This window comes from Crinia signifera, chromosome 3 (genome assembly GCF_055691185.1).
Source record: "Crinia signifera chromosome 3, ASM5569118v1, whole genome shotgun sequence".
NCBI classification, from domain to species: Eukaryota; Metazoa; Chordata; class Amphibia; order Anura; family Myobatrachidae; genus Crinia; species Crinia signifera.
In genome coordinates, this window is record NC_139219.1 from 47,137,175 (window position 1) to 47,162,615 (window position 25,441).

Here is a 25,441-nt window from a genome sequence, read left to right on the forward strand (position 1 = left end):
TCTGTTACCGCTTCCTCCAACAGGCTGGTATCTGCAACAAACACGCAGACCGCTACAGTCTCTTTTTTTAATAGAGATTAGCGGTACAAAATCTGGGTACATAGTAGCCAATATACTTTGGGCACTATACCCAGTTTGAATTGCATCATACAGCCGATCTCTCAGAATTTAAGTTGCCTAATTTGTGGGACTATAAACCTGTGAGACATCACAAAGGTTTTTCCATATGAGACGTAACGTCTACCACCTACCTGTACTTAGCCTGATCCCGTTAATTGCTCCTCCTTTGAACTTGTATATGTGCCACTGTGACAATAATTATTATAAAAAAAAAAAAGATAAAGGCTGGAGAGGAATTTCTCTCCATAGATTAAAAGATGCCATCACAAGACAGTACGCATATTTAACACACCTATCTATACCACGTGATTAATTGATTGAATTAAATGCCAAGACATTGGGAGTCCCACGTTGTAGGGATAGAAATATCCCATTTTAAATCACATGTCTGTGTGTATATGTTACATGTTTGTGTTTTATTTCGCTTTTTTAACATGCAATTAATAAAAGTTAAATTTTATTGTTAAAACTCCTTTTGGTGCGCCACACAGTGACATCCTTGCTGTTCCTCTTTTTCTTGTCATATTTCATGTCCAGTGGCAGCACACCCTCATCCCCATAATTACTGCTCATGGGAATCTTAATAAGAGGGGCCATCCCACATATATATCCAACCATTATCCTGTGCGACTGGTTTTTCCCTTCTCTTTATATATCTACCCACATAACAAACTACCTAAAGCAGGCTTTAAAAGAATACTATTAAACTATTCCATAGAATTTCACCTGATAGGCTAACTATAGCCCAGCAAAACAAAAATATTCCCCACATTTTTTCTTGTGTACGACTGAAAAAATAAATAAATTGGTCATAGGTCTATTTTAAACAGCATTTTGATTTGCTTGTCAGTACTCTGCTGCATACAGGTGGTGGGTTACGTGTCCACCCTGGAACTTGCTGTGTATGTGCTATCCCTTGGCCTTTTACACAGATTTGAAAAGTGATATGCGAAAGGATTCCCCTTTGCATAAGAGGATCTTGGTTGGGGCACTGTCTGCTCAGACATCTGTTAAGTCAGTTAAGCAGAAGTTAAATAGCAGAGTGGGCTGGGATGTAAGCCCTGCAGAACGCAGGGACAAATAGTATAAACTTCCAGATGTACTGCGTGTCCCCTCTTCATATACAAACTGTGTATATAGTAGCTGGACTGTTTGATGACATCATACCAACTTCTTTTTTTTCCCTCTGAGAACGAGTGTCCTAAAATATGTTTTCAGTATTCAAGCATCTTCGTATAGCATGAAGATGTTCCCATTGCTATGTATAGAAAGGGTTTGGCTGACCGTTTGACATCTCTATTGATAGCATTTGCAAGTGACATCTGCTGGTTATAAGGAGTAACCACAATGTGTCAGAAAATAATTCTACAGTTTGTACATAACTTTGATTTATTGCCTTGGTTTTAATCAGCTGATGAGGTTGTTTAAGATGTCTCACTTCTGGTTTAGCTTTGTGTATGTGTGTGATAGTTGTCTGTTATATTGAGTATAGTTTGTGTGTACAAACCATTGTATTTCTGAAGGCTATAACTGTTGGTATCCTATATCCTTATAGACAGTGTGGTACACCTTTGTAATACCAGCACTTTTCTTGTGCTGTGACATTGTTGTGAAGTGTATTATTTCTTTGCCAAAGTTCAGTGTTTCTGTGTAAAGTGCTATGGGACCATAGTTTTTGGAAATTAATTTATAGTGTTGGCTTTAAGTGGTTGGATACATGGGTGTAATGAAACAAGGTACCGAGGACAAAGAATGTTCACTACAATCGTAGTTATTTTCTGTGTCCAAAGTGGGTATTGATCCACAAGGTGGGTGGTTTTTTTTTTCATATTTCCATTTAGCTTAGTTGATGGACAGGCCTTCTTTTGGGGGCTGATTCAATTGTTTTTGTGCATGGCTACCACTAGGTAGCGCAAAATGGAGCATTTTGGTTCGGTTTTTTTTTTTGGTGAAATGTTGAGTATTTTTGTGCATTATCTTCAAGTATGTGGTTTGCATTGTTTTTGTATGTTGATGTCCATGTTTACGGATACTAACTTTGATCAGTAATGAAACAATATGACTTTAATGATGTCCGTAGGGGCAATTCAATTGTTTTAGTGCACCTTATTGCTGGCTAATTTAGACAGTCTGCTATTTAATTGTTCTGGCGCTGTGTAACCATTATTTCACTAACGTCCTTGATGGGATACTGGGAATGGTCTTAAGACATTGGGTATTAGAGGGTATCCGCAGGAGACAGGCACATCTATAACTTTGAAGCTGGGTGTGCTGGCTCCTCCCCTCTGATTCCCCACCCAGGAACCAGTTTAGAAAAATGTGCCCTCAGGAGAGGATGCACACTGCTGGAGCTCCAGAGAGTTTGTCTTCAGTTTATTTTCTTTTATTATTTTGGGGTTACTGTGTTGGACTTCACAGTATCCCTGCTTCGAGGGAGTCAGTTGAGAAGGGTTCAGCTGCAGGCCTCTTAAGGTACCGAGCTGTCCCTGCTGCAGGACCACTGTCCTGAGAGGGTGTTTGTACTCACGGGCATTGCGCTGCAGTGATACTCACCCCCAGCATGCCGCACACTCCTGACACAGTCCGAAGACGTCTGTGGTGAGTAGAAACCGGGGTCCCCACAGTGGGGTACCCCGGCTCATTGTGCGGCAAGATGGCGGTGGCGGCAGACGCGGTACCCTGCACAGGGGCTGCGCAGACCCCCCGTCACAGACTGGCTGCGGGTGACAGTCCCTGGGCTACCAGGGCAGATCCCACTATAAAACGCTGTTCAGTGTAAGGGCGCCATTAAAACTGACAGCCAGCGCCAGTATAAAGATCAGTGAAGCCCCTGCGCCATCACAGGGGGGCGGGGCTTCAGCGGAGCGAGGCCAGAGCTCTGAGCGCGCATACACTACTTCCTGCTTCTCCCTGGGCGCCATTACTGTCTCCAGATACACTCCTCAGCGGTGAGGTGTTGGACAGAGGAAATCTGCAGAAAACAGCAAGTTTATTTAGCGCTAAGATCGCTTAATTGATCACACTGTTCTGTGTTTATGCGTGTTACCAACTCCTAAATAGGAGTTAAGGTTGTACAGGGTGTGCTGGTCTCCTCAGTGTAATCTGAGCGCTCCCCCACGTGCTTGTTAAGCTACACACTTCCAGTGATAGAGCTCACACAATATAGCTGCTATACACTGCACATTGAATATATATATATATATTTATTTCATTGTGATTGTGGTGTGTTTGTGGAAGAAAGGTTACTTATTCCTTCAACATGGTGAGGAAGTTAACCTGTCTCATTTGCAGCAGCAAGTTTGTGCCTAAGTCCACCTCACAGATTACTTGTGAGGAATGCATGTCCACTCAAACGAGTGGGGCAGGGGTTCCACCCCAGATCAGTGGTACTCCTCAATCAGACTCACAGGAGCCTGAGTGGGCGGCAGGCATTAAAACCATGCTGCAGGCAGTGTCAACGCAATTGGCTGCAAATACAATGCAGACCAAACAGGTGCAGCAGGACTTAACAGTTCTAGCCGCACGGGTGGATAATATCAATACCACCACGGGCCAGTCACGGAAGCGGGCTGCGACCGCCATGTTGCCTGATTCAGATGATGATCTGCAGGCGGGTGACGACACAGATGATAATGTGGACGACGGGGCTCTGATCCCTGATTCACAGTCATCTCTTAGAGGACCAGAACCTCTTATTACAGCAATAAGAGAAGTATTAGACCTTCCCTTAGCAGACATGCAGGAAGGTGACCCGTTTTTTGGGTCTCAAAGGAAACAGCAAATTGTTTATCCTGAACAAGTTGACCTTGATGAGACGTTTAAGGAGGCTTGGAAACAACCTGAAAAACGTTTCCAACTGTCTAAAAGGTTTAAGTCCAACTTTCCCTTTGATCCCGCCACTAGAGCGGTGTGGGAAGAGCCTCCGGTTGTGGATGCATCAGTGTCCAGACTGTCCAAGAAGGTGGTTCTCCCCGTTCCAGGGGCAGCAACACTAAAGGATAGTACAGACAAAAAACTGGATACTACCCTTAAGTCCATGTACACAGCGAGTGGGGCGTCTCAGAGACCTGTCCTCGCCAGTTGTTGGATGGCAAAGTCCATTTATACATGGGCTTCTCAAATCCAGGAAGGCATGCTGGCCGATATGTCAATGGCGCAGGTCGGAGAAAGACTTCGCCATATCCAGGATACTGCAAAGATCCTGTGTGACACTCAAAAGGAGCTTGGAGCTATAAATGCTCGCTCTTCCGCAATGGCGGTTTCAGGCCGCAGGGCCCTCTGGTTAAGACAGTGGGTTGCTGATCCAGAGTCCAAACGTAGTGTGGAAAGTTTGCCTTTTAAGGGAGAAAAGTTATTTGGTAGCGAACTTGACGACCTTATATCCAAGGCTACAGCCGGCAAGTCGACTTTTCTGCCGACGGCTTCCACTCACGCTAAACGTTCCTTTCAGGGCCATGCGTCCCAGTCCTTTCAGGCTTCTCAGTCCTTTCGGCCTTCCAGGCCCAGGCAGAGGGCGAGAGGCTCCAGCTCGGCCGCCAGAGGGGGCCGTGGCAGGTTCAGGAAGGCCGCCAGCACAGGATCTCAGGATCGTGCCGCTAATGCCTCCGCTTCTAAGCCGGCAGCATGACTCGGGTTCCGACCCTGGAGTCACTTGCGAGGTGGGGGGTCGCCTGTCAGCTTTCAGCCAAGTATGGTCAGTCTCTCACCTGGATTCCTGGGTGAGAGATCTTATTACCAACGGCTACAGGTTGGAATTCGAAAAACCTCCCCCTCACAGGTTCTTCAAATCAGGTCTGCCAGCCCTACAGGCAGATCGAGTGAACCTGCAGCAGGCAATACAACGCCTACTGACGTCACAGGTTATCACACCTGTCCCATTGGAGGAACAAGGAAGGGGTTACTACTCCAATCTGTTCCTCGTGCCGAAGCCGGACGGCTCAGTACGCCCCATTTTAAATTTAAAGTCTCTAAACCCTTTCTTAAGGGTTTACAAATTCAAGATGGAGTCCCTCCGGGCAGTGATAGCAAGCCTGGAGGAGGGAGAGTTCTTAGCATCGCTGGATGTGAAGGACGCCTACCTCCACATACCAATTTGGGGTCCACATCAGGCTTTCCTGAGGTTTGCGCTGAAAGATCTGCACTTTCAATTCAGAGCGCTGCCATTCGGCCTGTCATCAGCGCCGCGTGTGTTCACGAAGGTGATGGCAGAGATGATGGTACTGCTCAGGAGGTCGGGGGTCAACATTATCCCCTACCTGGACGACTTGCTGATCAAAGCAAGGTCGGAACAGGTCCTGCTACAGGATATAGCAAGAACCAGACAGGTTTTATCCGAGCATGGGTGGATCCTGAATATCCCCAAGTCCTCTTTGACGCCGTCGCGGCGTATCCTCTTTCTGGGAATGTTCCTGGACACAGAGGTGAAAAGGATTTTCCTCCCCCGGGAGAAGATGGAAGCCATACAATCCCTGGTGATGGGGATTTTGGCAAAACCTCAGGTGACGGTTCACCAATGCATCCAGTTATTGGGCAGAATGGTGGCCACTTTCGAGGCCATTCAGTTCGGACGCTTTCACACCAGGGTGTTCCAACTGGATCTGTTGTCAAAATGGTCGGGCTCCCATCTCCTGATGTACAAGAGGATTTCTCTGTCGCATCAGTCACGCCAGTCCCTTCTATGGTGGACTCAGGAGTCGAACCTGCTGGCAGGTCGGAGATTTGGCATCCAGGATTGGGTGCTACTCACGACAGATGCGAGTCTGCTGGGATGGGGTGCTGTGACCATGGACAGAACCTTTCAAGGTCAGTGGACTCGGTGGGAAGCGAGACTCCACATCAATATCCTGGCGCTGAGAGCTGTATACAATGCAGTATTGCAGGCCCAGGATCTTCTCCAAGGTCGGGCGCTCCAGATACAGTCCGACAACGCCACTACTGTGGCCTACATAAATCGCCAGGGAGGCACGAAAAGCAGGACTTGCATGAAGGAAGTTTCCAAGATCCTGGCCTGGGCGGAAATGTACGTGGTGGCTCTGTCGGCCATCTTTATCCCGGGTGTGGACAATTGGGAGGCGGACTTTCTGAGCCGTCACGCCCTCCACCCCGGGGAATGGAGCCTGAATTCACAGGTGTTTGCAGCAATTGTGGACCGTTGGGGCCAGCCATCGATAGATCTGATGGCATCCAGGTTAAACCACAAGGTCCCCATGTACTGCACAAGGACCAGGGATCCCTGCGCAGCGGCGATAGACGCCCTGACAATTCCATGGGTGTTTCCCTTGGTGTATCTGTTTCCACCCATACCACTACTGACAAGAGTTCTAAAAAGGGTTCGAAGTCAGGGAGTGGAAGCCATTCTGGTGGCTCCGGACTGGCCAAGAAGGGCTTGGTTCTCGGATCTACAGAGCCTGCTGATCGAGGATCCTTGGCCCCTGCCTCTAAGGAGAGATCTACTCACACAGGGCCCTTGCGTCTTCCAAGATTTAGGGCGGCTACGTTTGTCGGCGTGGAGGCTGAGCGGAAAATCTTAGCTCAGAAGGGTCTGCATTCATCAGTTATCACCACGATGATTCAGGCCAGAAAGCCGGTAACAAACACCCACTACTACAAAATCTGGAGAAAATACGTGGGTTGGTGTGAGGAGCAGAAGGTCCCCCCAGCAAAGTTTAACCTGAACAGGTTATTGTGCTTCTTACAAGCGGGATTGGATTTGGGTCTCCGTCTGGGCTCACTAAAAGTCCAGATTTCGGCCCTGTCCATTTTCTTCCAAAGAAAATTGGCTGTCATCCCGGAAGTACAAACATTCCTTCAGGGAGTGCTTCACATCCAGCCTCCCTTTGTACCTCCTACACCTCCTTGGAGTTTAGACGTCGTCCTAACCTTCCTTCAATCCTCCTGGTTTGAACCTTTGGAGTCGATAGAATTGCGGTATATCACCTGGAAGGCGGTGGTCCTTTTGGCCCTAGCCTCGGCTAGGAGAGTGTCTGAATTGGGAGCCCTTTCCTGTAAGAGCCCCTATCTAATTTTTCACTCAGACAGAGCGGAGTTGAGAACAAACCCGCGGTTTCTCCCTAAGGTGATTTCTTCCTTTCACCTAAATCAGCCAATTGTAGTCCCGTCTGCGTCTAGTTCACCGGATATTCCGGTATCCCTGGATGTGGTGCGTGTCTTGCGTGTGTATGTCCAGAGGACGTCAAGGATCAGGAAGACAGATTGTCTATTCATTCTGTATGACGCACAAAAGAAAGGACACCCTGCATCTAAGCAATCCATTGCTAGATGGATTAGGACTACAATCCAACAAGCCTATGTGACGGCAGGCATGCCGACACCTCCGGTTTTAAAGGCTCATTCCACCAGATCGGTGGGCGCATCCTGGGCGGCTGCTCGGGGTGTGTCAGCTCTGCAGCTCTGTAGAGCTGCTACATGGTCGGGGCAACACACCTTTGTAAAATTTTACAAGTTTGATGCCTTGGCCAAAGAGGATACCCAGTTTGGGCAGGCAGTACTGCAGCAGTCTCCGCACGTACCCTCCCGTTCTGGAAGCTTTGGGACATCCCCAATGTCTTAAGACCATTCCCAGTATCCCATCAAGGACGTAAGTGAAAATAGGAATTTAATACCTACCGGTAATTCCTTTTCACGTAGTCCTTATGGGATACTGGGCGCCCGCCCTGTGCGGGGGTCTGGCTGCAGTTTTATTCTGCTTATACAGTTCAGAAGTTGACTTATTGTCTTCTGGTTCTAAGGTCTAGTTCAGTGACCTTTGTTAAAGAAAATCCATCCAGTTGGTGGTATTATAGTTGTTTTTATTTTGAATGAATGCGGGTGTGCTGGCATAAATCTCACCACACTATTCACACTTATGTTTACATAGGTGACATATAAGTTATTCCTCTCATATGTACATTCTCCTTCGGGCACAGTTTTTCCATTAACTGGTTCCTGGGTGGGGAATCAGAGGGGAGGAGCCAGCACACCCAGCTTCAAAGTTATAGATGTGCCTGTCTCCTGCGGATACCCTCTAATACCCAATGTCTTAAGACCATTCCCAGTATCCCATAAGGACTACGTGAAAAGGAATTACCGGTAGGTATTAAATTCCTATTTTTTTTTCACATTTATTACACCCAGACAGGGTGGCTGAACAATTGAATTCCCCCCGCTTTAAATGAATAGGAGTTGAGCACACTTGCATGCATTAATTTTCCCTCACTGATCCTCATAACCTAAGGATGGCTTTTCTCACTTTGAATTTATTTTAATACAAACTTCTTTCTCTTCTTGCAGGGAAATGAAGCAAGTTACCCGTTGGAAATGTGCTCACATTGTAAGTAATCTTCGAATGTGTGTTCCTCCTAAAGATGTGTCCTCATACACAGGCAGGTCCCCTGCAAAGCAACCACCTCGAGTCATTGGCATATATTCAATGCCGTGGGCGAGCGGTGACTGCAAACAGGACTTTTTGCTCGCAGTCACCGCTCACCCTGTCAGTATTCAACTGACCCCCCTCATACGCAAATTCCCCCTCGCTCCGTTTTTTGAGCGAGGGAGAATTGGCGTATATGCCTCCAAAAGCTGCGAGAATCGAGGCTAATTACAGCGAGTATGCTGCACTAGCCGCGGCTCTCGCAGTTTAGGGGAATCCTCGCAGTTCTGTGACTGCGAGGAGTCCCCCGGAACGTTGCATAGTGCGAGCGGCCGGCGCGGGGGTTAAACTGCGAGGATCACTGGTTTTCTGCGATCCTCGCAGTTTAACCCCCTCGCCGGCCGCTCGCACCAGCATTGAATACATGCCATTGTTCATTTTTTTTTTTCTTCAAATAAATGTGTTTATTTGCAACTATTAAACTAGAAGAGGGACGGCTTGGATAACCCAGATCTGTTTGGTGTGAAATTTGTACATCTGGGTGTGACAGGCTGAATCTGTTTATGCAACCTTTTCTCCCGATAGGTTCCTTTGTCTGCCACTTGTGTGTGAAACTAACAACTGAGGTAAAAGTTGCAGACCAGCGTCTGTGTTTTACACTGAGCAGCTTTATGCTGCGTCTGCATGCACATAAGATGTAGAATTTGAAGCCAAAGTGCCGTATTTAATGCGGTCGGCAAGGGGGTTAAACGTTGAGGATCAATGAAAACAAGCGACCCTCGCCGTTTAACCCCCGCGCCGGCTGCTCACTCTCTTCAACGTTCCGGGGGAATCCTCGCTGTCAGGGCGCGATGAGCTTTCCCCCAAACGGGGAGGTTCGCCTCTAATGCAGGGAGCCCACTGCATTTAGCCGCGAGCCTCACTGTTGTGGCGGCTGCACACGCCGTTTCCAACTTGCTGTAAAAACCCAGCAAGGTGTAAAAAGCATGCGCAGGGGGGTCAGCTGTCACAGCTTGCAAAGTGGCATTGAATACTGCCCACAGACTGTAAGCTGGAGTGACTGGATGGCTACAAGAGATCTTGGATGGCTCTTGTAGCCATCCAGTCACTTCAGGTGTCTTGTTCTGTATGGTGCGTTGTATAGGCACTAAGTGTATGTGGACACATTTGTAAATTTGCTATATTGTATAGTGAGAATTTTTTTGAAAATATTAATGTCTTAAATAGTACTGCGTCTACAGTAGCATGCTAGGACCCCTGCAGCAGTATTGGGCATTTTGCATAAAACCACAGTGTCGAGTTGAATCCTGGTCGGACGTGTTGGTAAATGCGTGTGTGTGTGTGTGCACAGTCCGCAGTGGTGCCATCTGAGTATTGCCCTTTTTGGCCGCTCACTTGTCTGGGTCACGCAGCAAGATGCGAGCATATTGCAGGCTTTAATGTAGCATACAATGAGGTAAATAGTGTGTGCTTTCCCCTGTGGGGTTGTCACAGATGTACTTCTGTTCCCTTGCAGAGCTGCTGAAAGTGTTCTAGGCTCCCTAGATAACACTTCAACACCTCCCCTATTATTTCGCAAACCTTGCATATGTGTACTGTATCATCTAACAGACTGTGCAGCAACGCTTATACAAGGTCGTCCGTCTTCACAAATCCGTGTTTTAAAATGGACCGGTTAGTGCTGATTTAGAGTTTTACATTTTATTCACTATTGCCAAGTAAGAGCAAACGTTTAGTACAGGACTACTGCACTCTCCCAACACTCCATGCTCCTGGTTTCCTGATTCGGCGTGTGCCGTGGCAAGGGAACGGCAAGCTGCCGCTGTGCTAATGACACAAGTGTGTGAGTGCCCGTAAGTGCCCAGCATAGCTACTATTTATATTGGAGTAGTTTTCTGTCTTTTGTGAAATAAATGACCCCTCCCCTCCAGCTCTTGATTCTGTTTAACCAGGGATTTTAATCACGAAGACTTATGTATCTGTACTAGTCTCCAATGGGTGCCAATGAATCCAGAGTACAACTACCCCCCCTCTCTACAATCAAATGTAAACAAAGAACCCCTATAAATACATTGGGGGAAGACAAAGTATTTGGAAATAGCTGTAATGAAGGCTGGTGCTGGTTCAATATGGATCTGCCTCTGTTTTTGGTGGGGGCAGGGGTGCATGTATTTTAACTTTTTTATTTTGTATATATCAAACGAATTGACTTCTAATTTAAAAGTCACACGTTTGAATCCTAAAACATTTTTCTGCCTCTTGTGTTGTTTTTGGTTATAGGGGATATTCCCAAACTAGTTTTACTTTTGAGATGTTTGGCGAACGCGTCCTTTTAAGGTGTGTTTTTTCTTGGACTGAATATCCTCCTAAATCCTACCCTGTAACCTTGTTCATGGAAAAACAAATATTTTACCAGGGGAATCCTCCTCCGCACATGGCCGAGTGTGAAAATGCAGTAATTCTTCCTGGTTTTGTGTACACTATGCTAAATTACAAGAGGCTATGTATATCTTCAAGGGCATTGCCTATGTAATGTGAGCCAACAGATGAAAATAGCTGCTTTGCCTCTTGCCTACATTGCTGTGTCTATGAATCAAAACCTCTTTACTTTGTTGTAACCATTTACGTATCATAGTTTGTGCTTTAGCCCTAAACAGTTTAGATGTGCATTATTTCATGCATACTTGGTTATGACTTGTGTTTTGCAGGTAAAAGATCCTGCCTTATACCTTCTATGGGGGGTTTCCTTTCAGATAACAATATATTGTATTAATGTACAGTGTTCTAATGGAACCTTGCCATTAATTGACTCTTCCCCCTTGGAACATACATGCTTAGAGTGTAAAGATTATAATGTTCATTCTAGCACCCTGCACTTAGAAAATCCTGTGCAGTTCCTCTTTGCTGCCTGTGGTGCCGCTGTCTGCTTTGGTGCTTCTTGTAGTCTTGTCTGTATTGAGATACAAACCAGAATGTGCTGAAAACACCACAGCGGAGAGCGACACCACAGGCAGGAAGAGGGACTACACAGGTTTTAAAAGGTGAAAGGAGCTAGAATGAACACTAGATTAATAGCAGCTCACAATGCCGTGGGCGAGCGGTGACTGCGAGCAGGACTTTTTGCTCGCAGTCACCGCTCACCCTGTCAGTATTCAACTGACCCCCCCTCATTCGCAAATTCCCCCTTGCTCCGTTTTTTGAGCGAGGGGGAATTTGGGAATGGGCCTCCAAAAGCTGCGAGAGCCGAGGCTAATTACAGCGAGTTTGCTGCACTAGCCGCGGCTCTCGCAGTTTAGGGGAATCCTCGCCGTTCTGTGACTGCGAGGATTCCCCCGGAACGTTGCATAGTGCGAGCGGCCGGCGCGGGGGTTAAACTGCGAGGATCACTGGTTTTCTGTGATCCTCGCAGTTTAACCCCCTCGCCGGCCGCTTGCACCGGCATTGAATACTGCACATTGTGTAACGACCAACATACCTCGCTTATATTGGCATTTGTTCAGATACCTGTGTGCTAATTATTGCCATGTGACTAGCTGTCGCCACACACTGCAATAAGCCACCTTGCCTAGTAATAACATGACATGACATACGGAATTATGCATGCTTTTGCCTGGGTTCGGTATGATTTACCTACAATTAAAATCCTGACGGTCAAAATACAGACAGCAATTGACCAACAGTCAAAATACTGACAAGGTCAAAATACCGACATGGTCAAAATACCTACATTTAAAATATAGACAGGTCCAAAATTGAACAAATGTATTTTCATATTCTTTTGGGTCTGTATGTTGACCTAGATCGACATGAACCCAGTGCTTTGGGCACACTATTACATTTCCTCTCCATGTCCACTGGGGTGGTAAAGTATGTACAAGTCGGTTTCAATGGAGAAAAAAAAATCAGGAAAAACTCATGTTGACTTTTTGACCTGTCTACATTCTATGGGCAGTATTCAATGAGAAAAATTAGCAGTGTTTTATGGCGAGTTTGTGCTTTTCTCGCATTGGACGGAGAATTTTGGTCTCAAAAAGCGAACAACCCTATTCAACGTGCACTTCTCGCCGTCTTTCTAAGTGATTTTCGCCGTGTCTCTCCGTGTAGCAATTCTCCATCTTTTCATGGAGAAGTGGAATGTGAACTTGAAAAAAAAATAAAAAAAATATATATATATTGTCAAGGTGTGTGTGGTAACAAACAACAAGTGCAAGTGCTTACCTTAAATAGGAGATGGTGAGATTGGGACAGCGTGACACGCTGGACGCCGTCTGCCGCTGCTGCGAGTGTGTGGGCGGAAATGACGTAGTGACTGCTGGCGCAACAGGATATGTCACTAGTCAGCGTTTGGAACGCAAGCTGCAGGGGTAGTCATGGTGACTGATTCCTGTGTAGCGTAGCCCCCGGCGGCAGAGCGGTTTCAGTGCCTCACGCTGCCTGTAGAGATAATAACAAGTGACAGAGTGAAAATAAACATACATAATTACAAGCATTATAAATATATGGGCATTATAAATATATGGGCATATCTAAGTAATAGGCTGCCAGTGTAAGTGACTAGAAGGGTTCTAAAAAGCCTGGTATATAACTGATAGTCGACTCCCCCATCGTAACCATCAGGGTGTAGGGTATTTAATGTAAGCATTGGTAACAGCAACCTGTTCATAGGAGATGGGAGTGTCAGTCAGTTTTGAGAGGTCCATTACATGTTGTCTGCCTTATTGATGAAAAAAGCGTACCTCAAATGGAGCCAAGGGGATATTGTGTCAACACTATGGGAGGGGCAATATCGAAGCCAAGGTAAGAGTCAGCCGGCAGGTACACAGTATTTGGGGTGTCAAAAGTTGGCATATATATATATATATATATATATATATATATATATATATATATATATATATATATATATATATATATAATTATTATTATTATAATTATTATAATTATTATTATTATAATTATTATTATTATTATTATTATAATTATTATTATTATTATTATTATTATTATTATTATTATTATTATTATTTTTATTTTTATTATTTTTATTTTTATTATTATTATTTTTATTTTTATTATTTTTATTTTTATTATTATTATTTTTATTTTTATTATTATTATTTTTATTATTATTATTTTTATTATTATTATTTTTATTATTATTATTTTTATTATTATTATTTTTATTATTATTATTTTTATTATTATTATTTTTATTATTATTATTTTTATTATTATTATTTTTATTATTATTATTTTTATTATTATTATTTTTATTATTATTATTTTTATTATTATTATTTTTATTATTATTATTTTTATTATAATTTTTTTTTTTTTTTTTTTACACAGAGCAGGGTGCTGGGAGCCGAGAGACGCTCATTAGATATTCATATATTAACTGCACCCGATCATTACATATGCATGATCGGGTACAGTGAATAACCCGGTCCCCTGTTGGCTCTCCCGGGGGGCTGCCTGGCTCCCGGGGAGCCCACCTCCCCCCCACATACGTTCTGGGGCAGGCAGGGAGACTTCCATCTCCCTGCCTGCCACCGTCCCACGGCTCCCTGCAGCGGACGCTTGTCCGCTGCAGGGGTTAAGGTTCACCGCAAGGGGAGACAAGCCCCTCTGACATGGAATACAGGAAGAGCGAGTGGCAGCCAGCCCTCCAGAACACAGCGAGTGTGCAGCGAATCCTAAACCGGATTCGCTGCACACGGCGATATTTTACATTGAATACTGCCCTATATGTCTGTATTTTGACCGTGTTGACATTTTAAATGTCGGTATTTTGACCGTCGGTCGATGGTTGTCGGGATATTGATTGTAGGTAAATTGACTGCATCCCTTTTGCCTTGTCCTATAGCAAGCCATACAGTCTGGAATGAGTTTAAATCCATCTATTGTGTAATTGGTTTATTATTTGTCTTCTTAGCAAATTAAATAAAGCATTTAACACCTTGTTGATATTAAGTGATTTTATTAATTATGAGAATCCTTTTGGTAACTAGTCAGTCGTAATTTAGCCTAGATGGCCATTACGTTCTGGGAGTAGTTCTAAATTCTCCTGCACTCATTCAGCGCTCTCCAACTGTGCCTGTATGAAATGACCGATGATCTGCTTAGCTTGTCCACATTAATTATGCCATGTGATCGTGTGGAATTAAGCAAGCATTAGCAGCGCCTCTCTGCTTAGTCTAGGAGTCAGCATAGTTCTAAGGGAGCCACCGATTTGACGGTTATGGCTGGTGCCAGCAGAAAGCTAGGTAATTGGACTAATCATTTCGCATTTTGTCTGGGATAGATTACAAAAACTGGAAGCCGCTTCAGTAGATCTAAACATGAAGATGCGTGGGTTTTTTTTTTCTTCTGCTTTTCCAACTCCCTTGATGACTTTCTTTTCCTCCCGCAGTTGATGCAGATGAGATCAAAAGACTAGGAAAAAGGTTTAAAAAGCTTGATTTGGACAACTCTGGATCCCTAAGTGTAGAGGAATTTATGTCCTTACCTGAGCTGCAACAGAACCCCCTTGTGCAGCGAGTAATAGACATATTCGATACCGATGGGAACGGAGAGGTAGACTTTAAAGGTAAGAGTCTTCCTTATGACCTACAGTAAATCTGTGCTGCTTATTTACACATGATACAAGCGACTGACATCTCTGTACAAGGTCATGTGGCTGATTTTCTCGAAACGATCGTCTTGCTCTTCTGTTTTACATGCATGCATGTGTTGCAAAGAATGGTTGCAATGCATTAGGACGTAGTTAAAAAAACAAAAGCTGTTAAACAAATAGATGTCATTGCCAGTTTCAGATTACGGAGGAAAAAGGGCCAAGGTGATTTACAGCTTTAAGGCTCTTTAGATGTAAGACCTATTTGTCTCTCTGTTAATACATACATCTTTGTAATGACATACAGTAATGCTCACTGCAGAGCTGCCCCCCCCCCCCCCCCTGACTGTCTGTAGTCGTCTTAAAGGTCTTCATAGAGAGAACCGAGATGCCTTATTATTGTGCTAGACTCCATCTCAGCGGTACCAAGCTAATGGACACCGCATTGGATGTTCGTGATCATCTCTTACATCGGGTATTTTCAGCCTTGTCCTTCATCTACAAGGATAAAAATACAAGGCAAATGGCAATGTTATTTGTATAGATGAGAACAGCAGAATTGTTTCTGTATAATGCACTGCCTGATATGGGGGCTACGAGTGCACCAGAGGAGAATAATACTGGTGGTACTACAGATTAGGGAAGCCAATCCCAGGGCATTTTTCAATCCCGGGATTCGGGATTGAAAAATGCTCAATCCCGGGATTGGCCTCCCTAATAAAAAAAACGCCACTGTTCCCAACTAATTCCCCCCCCCCCCCCCCCCCAATCCTTCCCATCACCCCTGCCCTGCACTGTCACTTACACAGCACCAGTGACAGGCAGCATGACCTTCTCCGGTCCTCACAGCATGCGACACAGCGAGCGGTTATCTGGGAGCGGCACAGGCACAGCAACCGGGTGGCTGGGCGACCGAATACAATAGACAGAAGAATAAGCATCATGCCGGCGGCTGGGCTGCGCAGCGTGACCCTTGACATCACATCACGCTGTGCTGCGCCGTGCACAGCCGCCGCAGCAGCAGCACCTTGGGGGTCAGTACTAGCAGCCGGGCAGCACATCTGAGCCATGTAAGGTGCTCAGCGCTGCCCGGCTTTTAAAGAAGAAGTGTATTCTGCATGCCCGCAGTAATTCCCGAATCCCGGGATTGAGCACTTCAATCCCGGGATTGAAATCCCGCCTATTTTAGGCCAAAATCCCGGGATCCCGCCAATCTCGATCCCGGGATTGGCCTCCCTACTACAGATCTAGCACCAGCATATATACCATTCAAACTCTTAATAAAACAAGACTGGCTAATGGATAGGTAGGAGGGCCCTAACAGGCCAGCATAGGAGCATAAATACACAAATGTAAGTGCTACATATTGCCAATTGGCCCAGCCAGACTTTAGAAGTTCTCTGTAAGCTGTATCATCCAGTAACACAGCCATTTTGGCCTATGATCAGCCAGATGGGAAAGTGAAGAAGGCGAAAGTATGCAAAGGTGTCTTAGGTCTGCGAGCGCTGTAGAAATTATTCAATGGTCGGTGACCATCAGATTTAAAAAAAGGAGATTTCCTCCCTGCACACAAGCTGAGAATGGATGTTTAGGCTAAACGTCCATTCGCATGCCTGTGGGGGATCACTGCATTCAAAGGCGGGGGGGGGGGGGGGCAGCCTTTGGACTTGCAAGGCTGTGAAATTCGCAGCCTAGCGAGTCAACCAGAATAAGATCCAATGTGTACCCAGCTTCAGACTTTGCATTGATCAGATTCAATACCTTTAGCCAGCGATGTGTCTGTGGAGAGTTGGGGAAGCCAGAATGAAGGGGATGTCCAGAATCCCTCTTGGGAAGTGTTGCCTTATTTAAATAGGTATTTAAAACGCCAGAAAACAAACCTTTTGTAGTAATTTGGGGAGATGAAGGTTTATTATCTTATCAGGCCTGTATTGTACGGTCAGCATATCATATACAATTGATGAATAGTTTTGTCTCCTTGTGTTCTAGACTTTGTGTAGAGTCTTCTGAAACAAGTGCCAGATCTGCTGTTGAATTTATTCTCCCTCTATGGGGTGTTGGACACCCACAGAGGGACCAAGTGCCGGGATTTCGGCGGTCGGGATTTCGACTGCATCCAGTCAGCAGGAGCATTGCGTTTGTACTAGTTTACTTGCATAAATACCAGACACTTATGCCCCTTTCCCACTGCAGCCTTAAAACGGTATATTGCCGATTTTTGAGGGCAAAATACCGTTTAAGGCTGCAGTGGGAAAGCGCCAGAGTTGAAATACCGTTTAAAGTTAAACGGTATTTCAACCCGTTTTCAAAGCAGTGTTTTAAACGGTAATCTACCATTTAAGAGGCAATGGGAATGCATCTTAAACGGTATTCTTAATGTAAACAGGCTACAATTCAAGCGATTGGTTGTTGCCTGTGTTGTGACACTCCCCACAACCCTGAAAAGCCCATTAAAGTCACAGGCACTCATTTGTGGTGTAAAAACGTTTTGAAGAGCTAAAACGTTTTACCTGCAATGGGAATGGTACTTAAATGGCATTTAAAACTGTAATCTGCTGCAGTGGGAATGCTAAATACCGTTTAAGATTACCTGTAACTTAAAACGGGTCTGTAGTGGGAAAGCAGCATTAGATACATTTATGCTGCTTTCAGACCGCATAACTGGCTTTGACCCTGTATTTGAAAACGTTTCCAAAAACGGGTCTGCCAGATAAAACCCCTTTCACACCGCAGCTCTTAAACGGTATATTACCGTTTAAGTGCCGATTTTTTGACACTGGCAGACCCGTTTTTGGAAACTTTCCAAATACAGGGCCAAAGCCAGTGCAGCCTCCAGTCCTCCCCCCCCCCCCCCCCCGCGCGTGTGTCGACATCCACCCCCCGCGCGTGTCGACGCCCCCTCGCGCGTGTCGATGCCCCCCACGCATGTCGACCCAAACACCCCCCCTGTCGACCTACCCCCACCCCGTGCAGCCGGTACCTCCGTTGTGGATCCCGGCACTGCAGTTCTGTATGGTCGGAAGCACTTATGAAAAAAAGTGTCTTTCAGAAAATGGCTGCCCCATAGGAAAACTTGTTTAAAAAAACTGTCTTTCGTATGGGGGCAGCCATTTTCCAAAAGTCACTTTTCTTATAAGAAAAGTGACTTTTGGAAAATGGCTGCCCCCATACGAAAGACAGTTTTTTTAAACTGGGTTTCCTATGGGGCAGCCATTTTCTGAAAGACACTTTTTTCATAAGTGCTTCCGACCATACAGAACTGCAGTGCCGCGATCCACAACGGAGGTACCGGCTGCAGGGGGGTTGTCGACACGCGCGCTGGGGCGCGGGGCGGCTCCAGTGGTGTGAATATTTAATGAGCGCTCATTAAATATTCACTGCGCTGCATTTAGGACCCAGCTCATTGGCTGGGTCCTAAATACCGTTTCAGAACCGATTTTGAGCCTAAAATACCGGTTCTGAAACGGGTAGGACCCTGCATTTTAACCGGTTAGAAAAAACTGTATTTTCTAACCGGTTAAGTGGTCCTGCACCTTTCAGACCGCACAGATTACCGTTTTAAAACGGTAAAAAAACGGCAATATACCGTTTACAAAGTGCGGTCTGAAAGGGGCATAAATGTATTCACTGTTTGTAGGGTGGGGAGGATTCAATGATTTTTTAGCACCATGGTGATAATGGGGTTCCCAATAGACCAGTTAAGTTCTAGTTAATTATTGAACTGGGCACTGCTAAACCCGATGTAAAGTCCTGGTTAGTGCCCAAGCAGCAGTTTGGGTGGTCAGGACCCTGACTTTTTGCAAATTACTGATTGCAGAAATCATGCGATCACGCCGTTGGCAGCAACAATTCATTAGCTCAGACCAAGGATGGATACAAAGCATTTTAGTTCCCAGCTGTAATAAGGTGTAACGGGGGTTTTCATGATTATGTGAAAGAGACCTGTTTGAATGACTTAATTATTCTTTGTAAATCAATGCAGCATTTGTGCTCCGTATAACAGACTTTTATTCCGCTTGCTACTCAAAACGTTAACTGACTGCTTACTTGTTACTTGCTACTTGTTGTATCAAATTGCCACATATCTTAGTGGTCAATTCAATTGAGCGTGCTGTGAATAGCGCCAGGAGGGAGTTCCCAGGGCTATTGAAATCAGTGTCCCAACTAGTGGATTAAATCGGAGAAGCACAGTTCTCACCACTAAACACCTGCACATTATCCGGGTTTCCACCTGTTGGAACGTCCCGACTTTCGGAAAGTCCGTTTTATCGACAATATTTTTGTCAGAGATTGAATTACCCCCCAATAAGCTGTGAATAGCTTCCTCCCGGTGCTAGTTACACCATGAATTGATTAATCCCCTAACGTTGGAATTACATTTGATGTTTAACCACAGTCATTAAGTACATGGCCCCAGCAGTAAATCTAAATACATGCGAGTTATAGCCATGTCTGTGGCTGGTATCCAAACTCATATTTTGCATATTGCACTGTATAGCAAATGCTGATGGTCCTAGAATGAAAATAGGCTCTGCCCCCCCCCCCCCCCTCTAAACCAGGCATGTACAACCTGCAGCCCTCCAGCCGTTGTGAAACTACACATCCCAGAAGGCCTTGCCACAGTTTTGATTTTAGGGAATGCTAAAACTACGGCAAGGCATGCTGGGATGTGTAGTTTCACAACAGCTGGAGGGCCGCAGGTTGGACATGCCTGCTCTAAACTGTTTTGTGGCGTTCATTTTAACACATTGGAGCAATGTGGATGTGTTCCGACATCAGCCTGGATTGCCCATACACACTGGAGCCATTTTAATGTTCGGTCCTTCATTAGCATACTAGGTGATGCTAGCAATATGGTCTGGGTTGCTGGCTGGCTCGGGCTGACTGTATTCCCAGAAATTAGATTTGGTGGATCGGACCGACCTATTACTGTATGTACCCAGCTTTACACACACAGCATAAGCACTTTGCTGGGGGGATATGTATCAAGCCGCAGAGATAAAGTGCCAGTCGATCAGCTCCTAACCGCCATGTTACAGGCCATGTGACCAATGTATTATTACTTTTATCTCTTTCCATGATTTGCTACATCTCCCCCTACATGTTTTCCTAATGCTTCCTGTTTGTGCTGCAGTCCTCTCTAGCCTCTGTCTCTCTGAGCTGGCTATTGGATTTTGTGTAGGCAGCATTTGACTCTCATGCTGTAATTTCCAGGGCACGGGCGAGGTGGGATATAACTGGTTACTGGTAAGCATTCCCATGACCTTAAGAGAGCTTTTCTCTGCAGCTCCCCGGCACTAACATCTAATGTTACAGTAAATAAGGCTTATTTCAGTCCATAGGAGGTTGGCATAAAGGTTAACTAAGTCCATTACCAAAAAGATTTAGTAGAGGATCCTTCATTCATTTTTACTTTTGCTTTTCTCTTATGTGCGATGTGGTAATCTGGTGTTATGGTTTTTCTTCATCTTGAATATAGAATATTTGCCTCAGAGCACACACAATAAAAGCAATTAGGCATGTCATTGGTTTCAATGCGTATTCTTTTTCCGTTCACAGAATTTATTGAAGGAGTGTCGCAGTTCAGTGTAAAGGGGGACAAGGAACAGAAACTGAGATGTAAGTTATTTCCAAATGTCTGAAACTTCTTCAGAAATGTAATTAAGATTTTTTTTTTAATAAGGGCTCCGGCCACAATGCTTTTTTGTTAGTTTTTGCATAGATTTGGGCTTTGCGTGTTGCTGTTTATAAGTTATTTGCAAAAAAATTCAGCACAATTCAGTTAACCTCCGTTTTTTTGGGGGGGGGGGGGGTTGCGCCAGGGGTGAAAACACATAGGGGTGGATTCAGTAGTTTCTCCTTGTGCTGGAAATGTACCCAAGTGGCCTAGTTTGGGTCTCGCCCAGTACCTCGGTTTAGATGTTTCATGCGGCTGAAACCGCCCCCCCCCCCCCTATACGATCTGTGAATAGTTCACTGACATGTGTTTTTCAGTGGCCACGGAAACCCGGGCGATATCCATGACTTTTACCAGCCATACATAGTAACATAATTGATGAGGTTCAAAAAATATATATTGGTCCATCATCCCATTCAACCTATATTTGGTCTTTGTATTGGTATAAATCCATTTATTTCTCCCCAAAAAAATTCTTATACAGTTGCTTTCCGCATATATGACATGGACAAGGATGGCTATATCTCCAATGGCGAGCTGTTCCAAGTGTTGAAGATGATGGTCGGAAACAATCTCAAGGACACTCAGCTACAGCAAATAGTAGACAAAACCATTATCAATGCAGATAAAGATGGAGATGGAAGAATATCTTTTGAAGAGTTCTGTGCTGTAAGTAGAATTCGGATTAAATATCAGCCACACTTTACCTCTCTCATCTCTTTCCTACACCTGCCTCCTCCCCTCCCTGGGTCATTTCTATTAAGGTCCCCATACAATAACCCGATTTGGGACGATGTCATCCGTACCCGACGGAACCGGCCTAGAAATCAGCCCAAATCCAGTCAGTGTGATATCCCCTCAGGTCCAATGCGCAGTCCCGTGCACATCGGGCCTGAGTCTGAGGTCCGAACTTACTCTCAACGAAGGGCCGGGTGCAAAACAAGGGTCGCATACAATCTGTCACAAGTAAAGGACCGCATTTGGTGGATCACATTGTGACCCTGCTGCCCGGGAAGGTCCCGGGTGTCTTGTAGGTGATCGGCTGGGCATACACTTTTGCGAGAAATCACAGTAGTGTATGCCCAACTTAAGTCTACCCAATGTGATGGGGGATTGAGCGGGTGCATAATAGGGCCTCTATAGAGTTATTCCTCCCCCCCCCCCCCCCAAAAAAAAAAAAACCCAGTGTCCTACAAACTACTGTAGTATTTTAATTGTGAACATAAATAAAATGAGCTACTGGTTGATCCATGCTATCACTGCTTCATTTTATTACTAATTAGGAGACTATTGTGGTCTTGCATTTGGCATCTGCGTTGGAATCCAGGATCAGACGAGGACAGTTGTGAGCAGTGGGATTTGTGCGTTACTGGGATATTTTTTTCTTTAGAATTCAGGTCAAAGCACTGAACATTGTGCCCTTATTATTCATAGAAGAGCAGTTTAACAAGACGCACACTCTATACATTACTGCAATAGCATTGGAATTTCTGAAATGTCAGTTGAACGAAACGGCAATGTATAATATTTGTAGAAATGTGTTTATGGTGCATTCCCTTGATGTACATATGTAATACTTCCTTGTTGTGCCCAGTAACACCAATAACCCTGATTAGAGGTTTTTAGAAGCAGTATAATCCTTCTGAATATCTTTTCTTCTTCCTACTTCATGGCAGCCTTTACAATGTCCTTCTTCCTCAAGTATAGACAGGTAGCTTTTTTTCCTAGGATCCTCCTCCTCTTCCTCCTTCCTACATAAGCCAGCTCCTCCCACTCCTCCCTTAGTCTTTTTCCTGTCTCCTCTGTTTAGACAAGTAGTGCAGTATAGGTTTGTTATTTTTTATATGACGTACGTCATAGGAACGCTGCGTTCCACGGCGCTCTGAAGTACTTCCGGCTGTGGGTTAGGTAAAGGAGCCGGAAGTCGGATGCACGCTGCAACGGCAGCAGCAGTATATATAGCGCTAGTTTTAAACTAGCATGGAGGTGCATACAGTGCATTGTGACTCTGCGATACTGGATGATATGGAGGAAACCTCTCAGAAGCTACCAACATTGCTGCCCAGGTAGGTCCTCGCAGAGGACTGGTTATTAGCAAAGATTTTATTTTTTCTTATGATAGTTAGTAAGGGTTTCTATTTCTTTTTATTGTAGTGTGCCTCCTGCACCTAGGAAGAAGCTGTGCAAGAAGAAATATGTGACTAAGTCCTGTTTATCATGTGATAAAACGGTACTTGTGAGTTATCCGGGCTGCCGATTTTTTGATTGTATGCCTTAAGTTAAGGCATACAATCAGATGCGATGCGATGCGGCATCGCATCGCATGCGATCATCGGATGCGATGACCCGATTTTTCCATAGGAATCAATGTTAAAATTGACTGAGTCCATTTTAACATGGAATTCAATGGGAAAAAGGGGTCCTTTTCATACCCCTACTATCCAAGTGGGCATGGAGTTGGATATAAACCTGTGGCGAGCGTAGCGAGCCACCGAGCCCGAAGCGTGGCGAGCGTAGTGAGCCCCGCGAGGGGACGGTATTCTGTGTCCCCTCGCGGGGCTCGCTACGCTCGCCACGCTTCGGGCTCGGTGGCTCGCTACGCTCGCCACAGGTTTATATCCAACTCCATGCCCACTTGGATAGTAGGGGTATGAAAAGGACCCCTTTTTCCCATTGAATTCCATGTTAAAATGGACTCAGTCCATTTTAACATTGATTCCTATGGAAAAATCGGGTCATCGCATCGCATCGCATCGCATCCGATGGTCGCATGCGATGCGATGCGATGTGCCCGATCCGACCCGATTTAGAAATCGGCAGCCCGGATAACTCACAAGTACCGATAAAACTTTATCTGGAGATGCAGAAGAGGCATTGTGTGTGGACTGTTCTCAGCAGGGAGATACAGAACCGTCAGTTTCAGATCAGTTAAATAACATGATGGATTGGATGAAGAAGAATTTTGTATCTAAAGAAGAGTTTAATAGCAAGAGGTCTAGGTCGCAGACTAGCCTTAGCTATGATGAAGACATAGCACAGAATTTCTCTGATGATAATGGTTCTTGTGTTTCAAGTGTGGAATCTGGAGAATTGGTCGAGGAAGACCGTCATTTTGATTTGGAAGTAGTAGAATTAGTACTAAAGAATTTATATAAAGCATTAAATTTTAAAGAGCCTGTCAAGTCAGAAACTGATGTGTTATTTGAAGACAGAGGAAAGAAGAAAATATGTTTCCTGGTGCATAAGGTTGTAAAGGATATTATAACGAAAGAATGTCTCAATACGGATAAAAGAGTGGGTACATTTAAGAGGTTAAACCGTATGTATCCGGTGCAGGATGAGGAATTCCTCAAATGGTGTGCCATTCCAAAGGTATACGCAGCGGTAGCTGAACTGTCTAATAGAACAACTATTCCGTTAGAAGATGGTGCATCACTAAAGGACCCAATGGATAAAAGAACGGAGAATGCATTCAAAAGATTGCATATGGCAAGCTCCATATCCATGAAAACTGGAGTTGCGGTTGCATCATTATCCAGAACCCTTAGATTATGGTGTGGAGCATTGCAGGATGACCTTCAGGAGAAAACTCCTAGGGATCAAATCATAAAAAAGTTAACACATATACAGATGGCATGTGTGAGGCATCGTTAGATGTTATTGATTATGCAGCAAAGGCAGTTACATCAGGAGTTGTGGCTCGTAGAGCTTTGTGGCTTAGGGCCTGGGCGGCAGACTCCCATTCCAAGAATAGATTGGCAATGTTACCCTATGAAGGCTCGTTTTTATTTGGTACCAAGTTGGATGCCATGATACAAAGAATGTCAGGGGGAAAGTCGGTTAGGCTCCCTCAGGACAAGAGAGGAAAATTTGGGAGTTTGTACTCAAGACAGAATTTCAGGTAAGTGAGGTCTTACAGACCAGGTCGTCCTTATAGGGACAGATACGCTCCAGCAACCTCCAGAGCATTTTTTCGTCAGTCAGCTAGAAGAGGTTTTCAGAAGCAATGACTGTCCAGCCCCCATGGAATCACTACCAGTAGCAGGGAGATTACAAAAATCTGTAAATATATGGACCCAGTCGGTTCAAGACAAATGGGTTATAAACATAATAAAAGAAGGATATCAGTTAGAATTCCTTACAAAACCAAGAATGAGTCAATTTTTGGTTTCAAGACTTCCAGTATCCAGAGAGGAAAAAGAAGCTTTAAAGGAAAGTTTTAAGGGATTGATAGACTCGAGAGCAGTCGAGAAGGTCCCTCTGTCAGAAAGAGGTTTGGGGTTCTATTCCCGCTTATTCGTCATAAAAAAGGTGTCCGGAGGATTCCGAACTATCCTAGATTTGAGAAAACTGAACAGAAATATGTGGAAGAAGAAATTCCATATGGAAACGGCAAAAACAATCCTTATGTGTCTAAGGCAAAAGGACTATCTAGTATCCATAGATCTAAAGCAGGGGTGTCAAACACAAGGTCCGCGGGCCAAATCCGGCCCACCAGACCTCTTCATGTGGCCCGCGCAGCCGCCACCAGCCTTCACCTTTTATTCTCAATTTTTTTTTTAAACAAGAAAGTCGCCTCTTCAGCGCATGTGCGGCAGCCTACAAGCCAGAGAACGTCTGCCCTCTAGCGCAGTGCCGCCAGTCGTCAACCCCTCCTCCGCTC

At 45.0% G+C, this 25,441-nt stretch overlaps 1 protein-coding gene across 1 annotated transcript in view; it reads left to right on the forward strand.

Moving 5' to 3' along the window:
- The window catches only part of PPP3R1 (protein phosphatase 3 regulatory subunit B, alpha), a 53,940-nt gene that overhangs the window by 20,833 nt on the left and 7,666 nt on the right, over positions 1-25,441 (forward strand). Inside the window, exons 2-5 of the mRNA XM_083175740.1 lie at positions 8,410-8,449; positions 14,901-15,077; positions 20,661-20,720; positions 21,263-21,447. Coding sequence (XP_083031866.1) covers positions 8,410-8,449; positions 14,901-15,077; positions 20,661-20,720; positions 21,263-21,447 — 462 coding nt within the window. The remainder of the gene's footprint in view (positions 1-8,409; positions 8,450-14,900; positions 15,078-20,660; positions 20,721-21,262; positions 21,448-25,441) is intronic.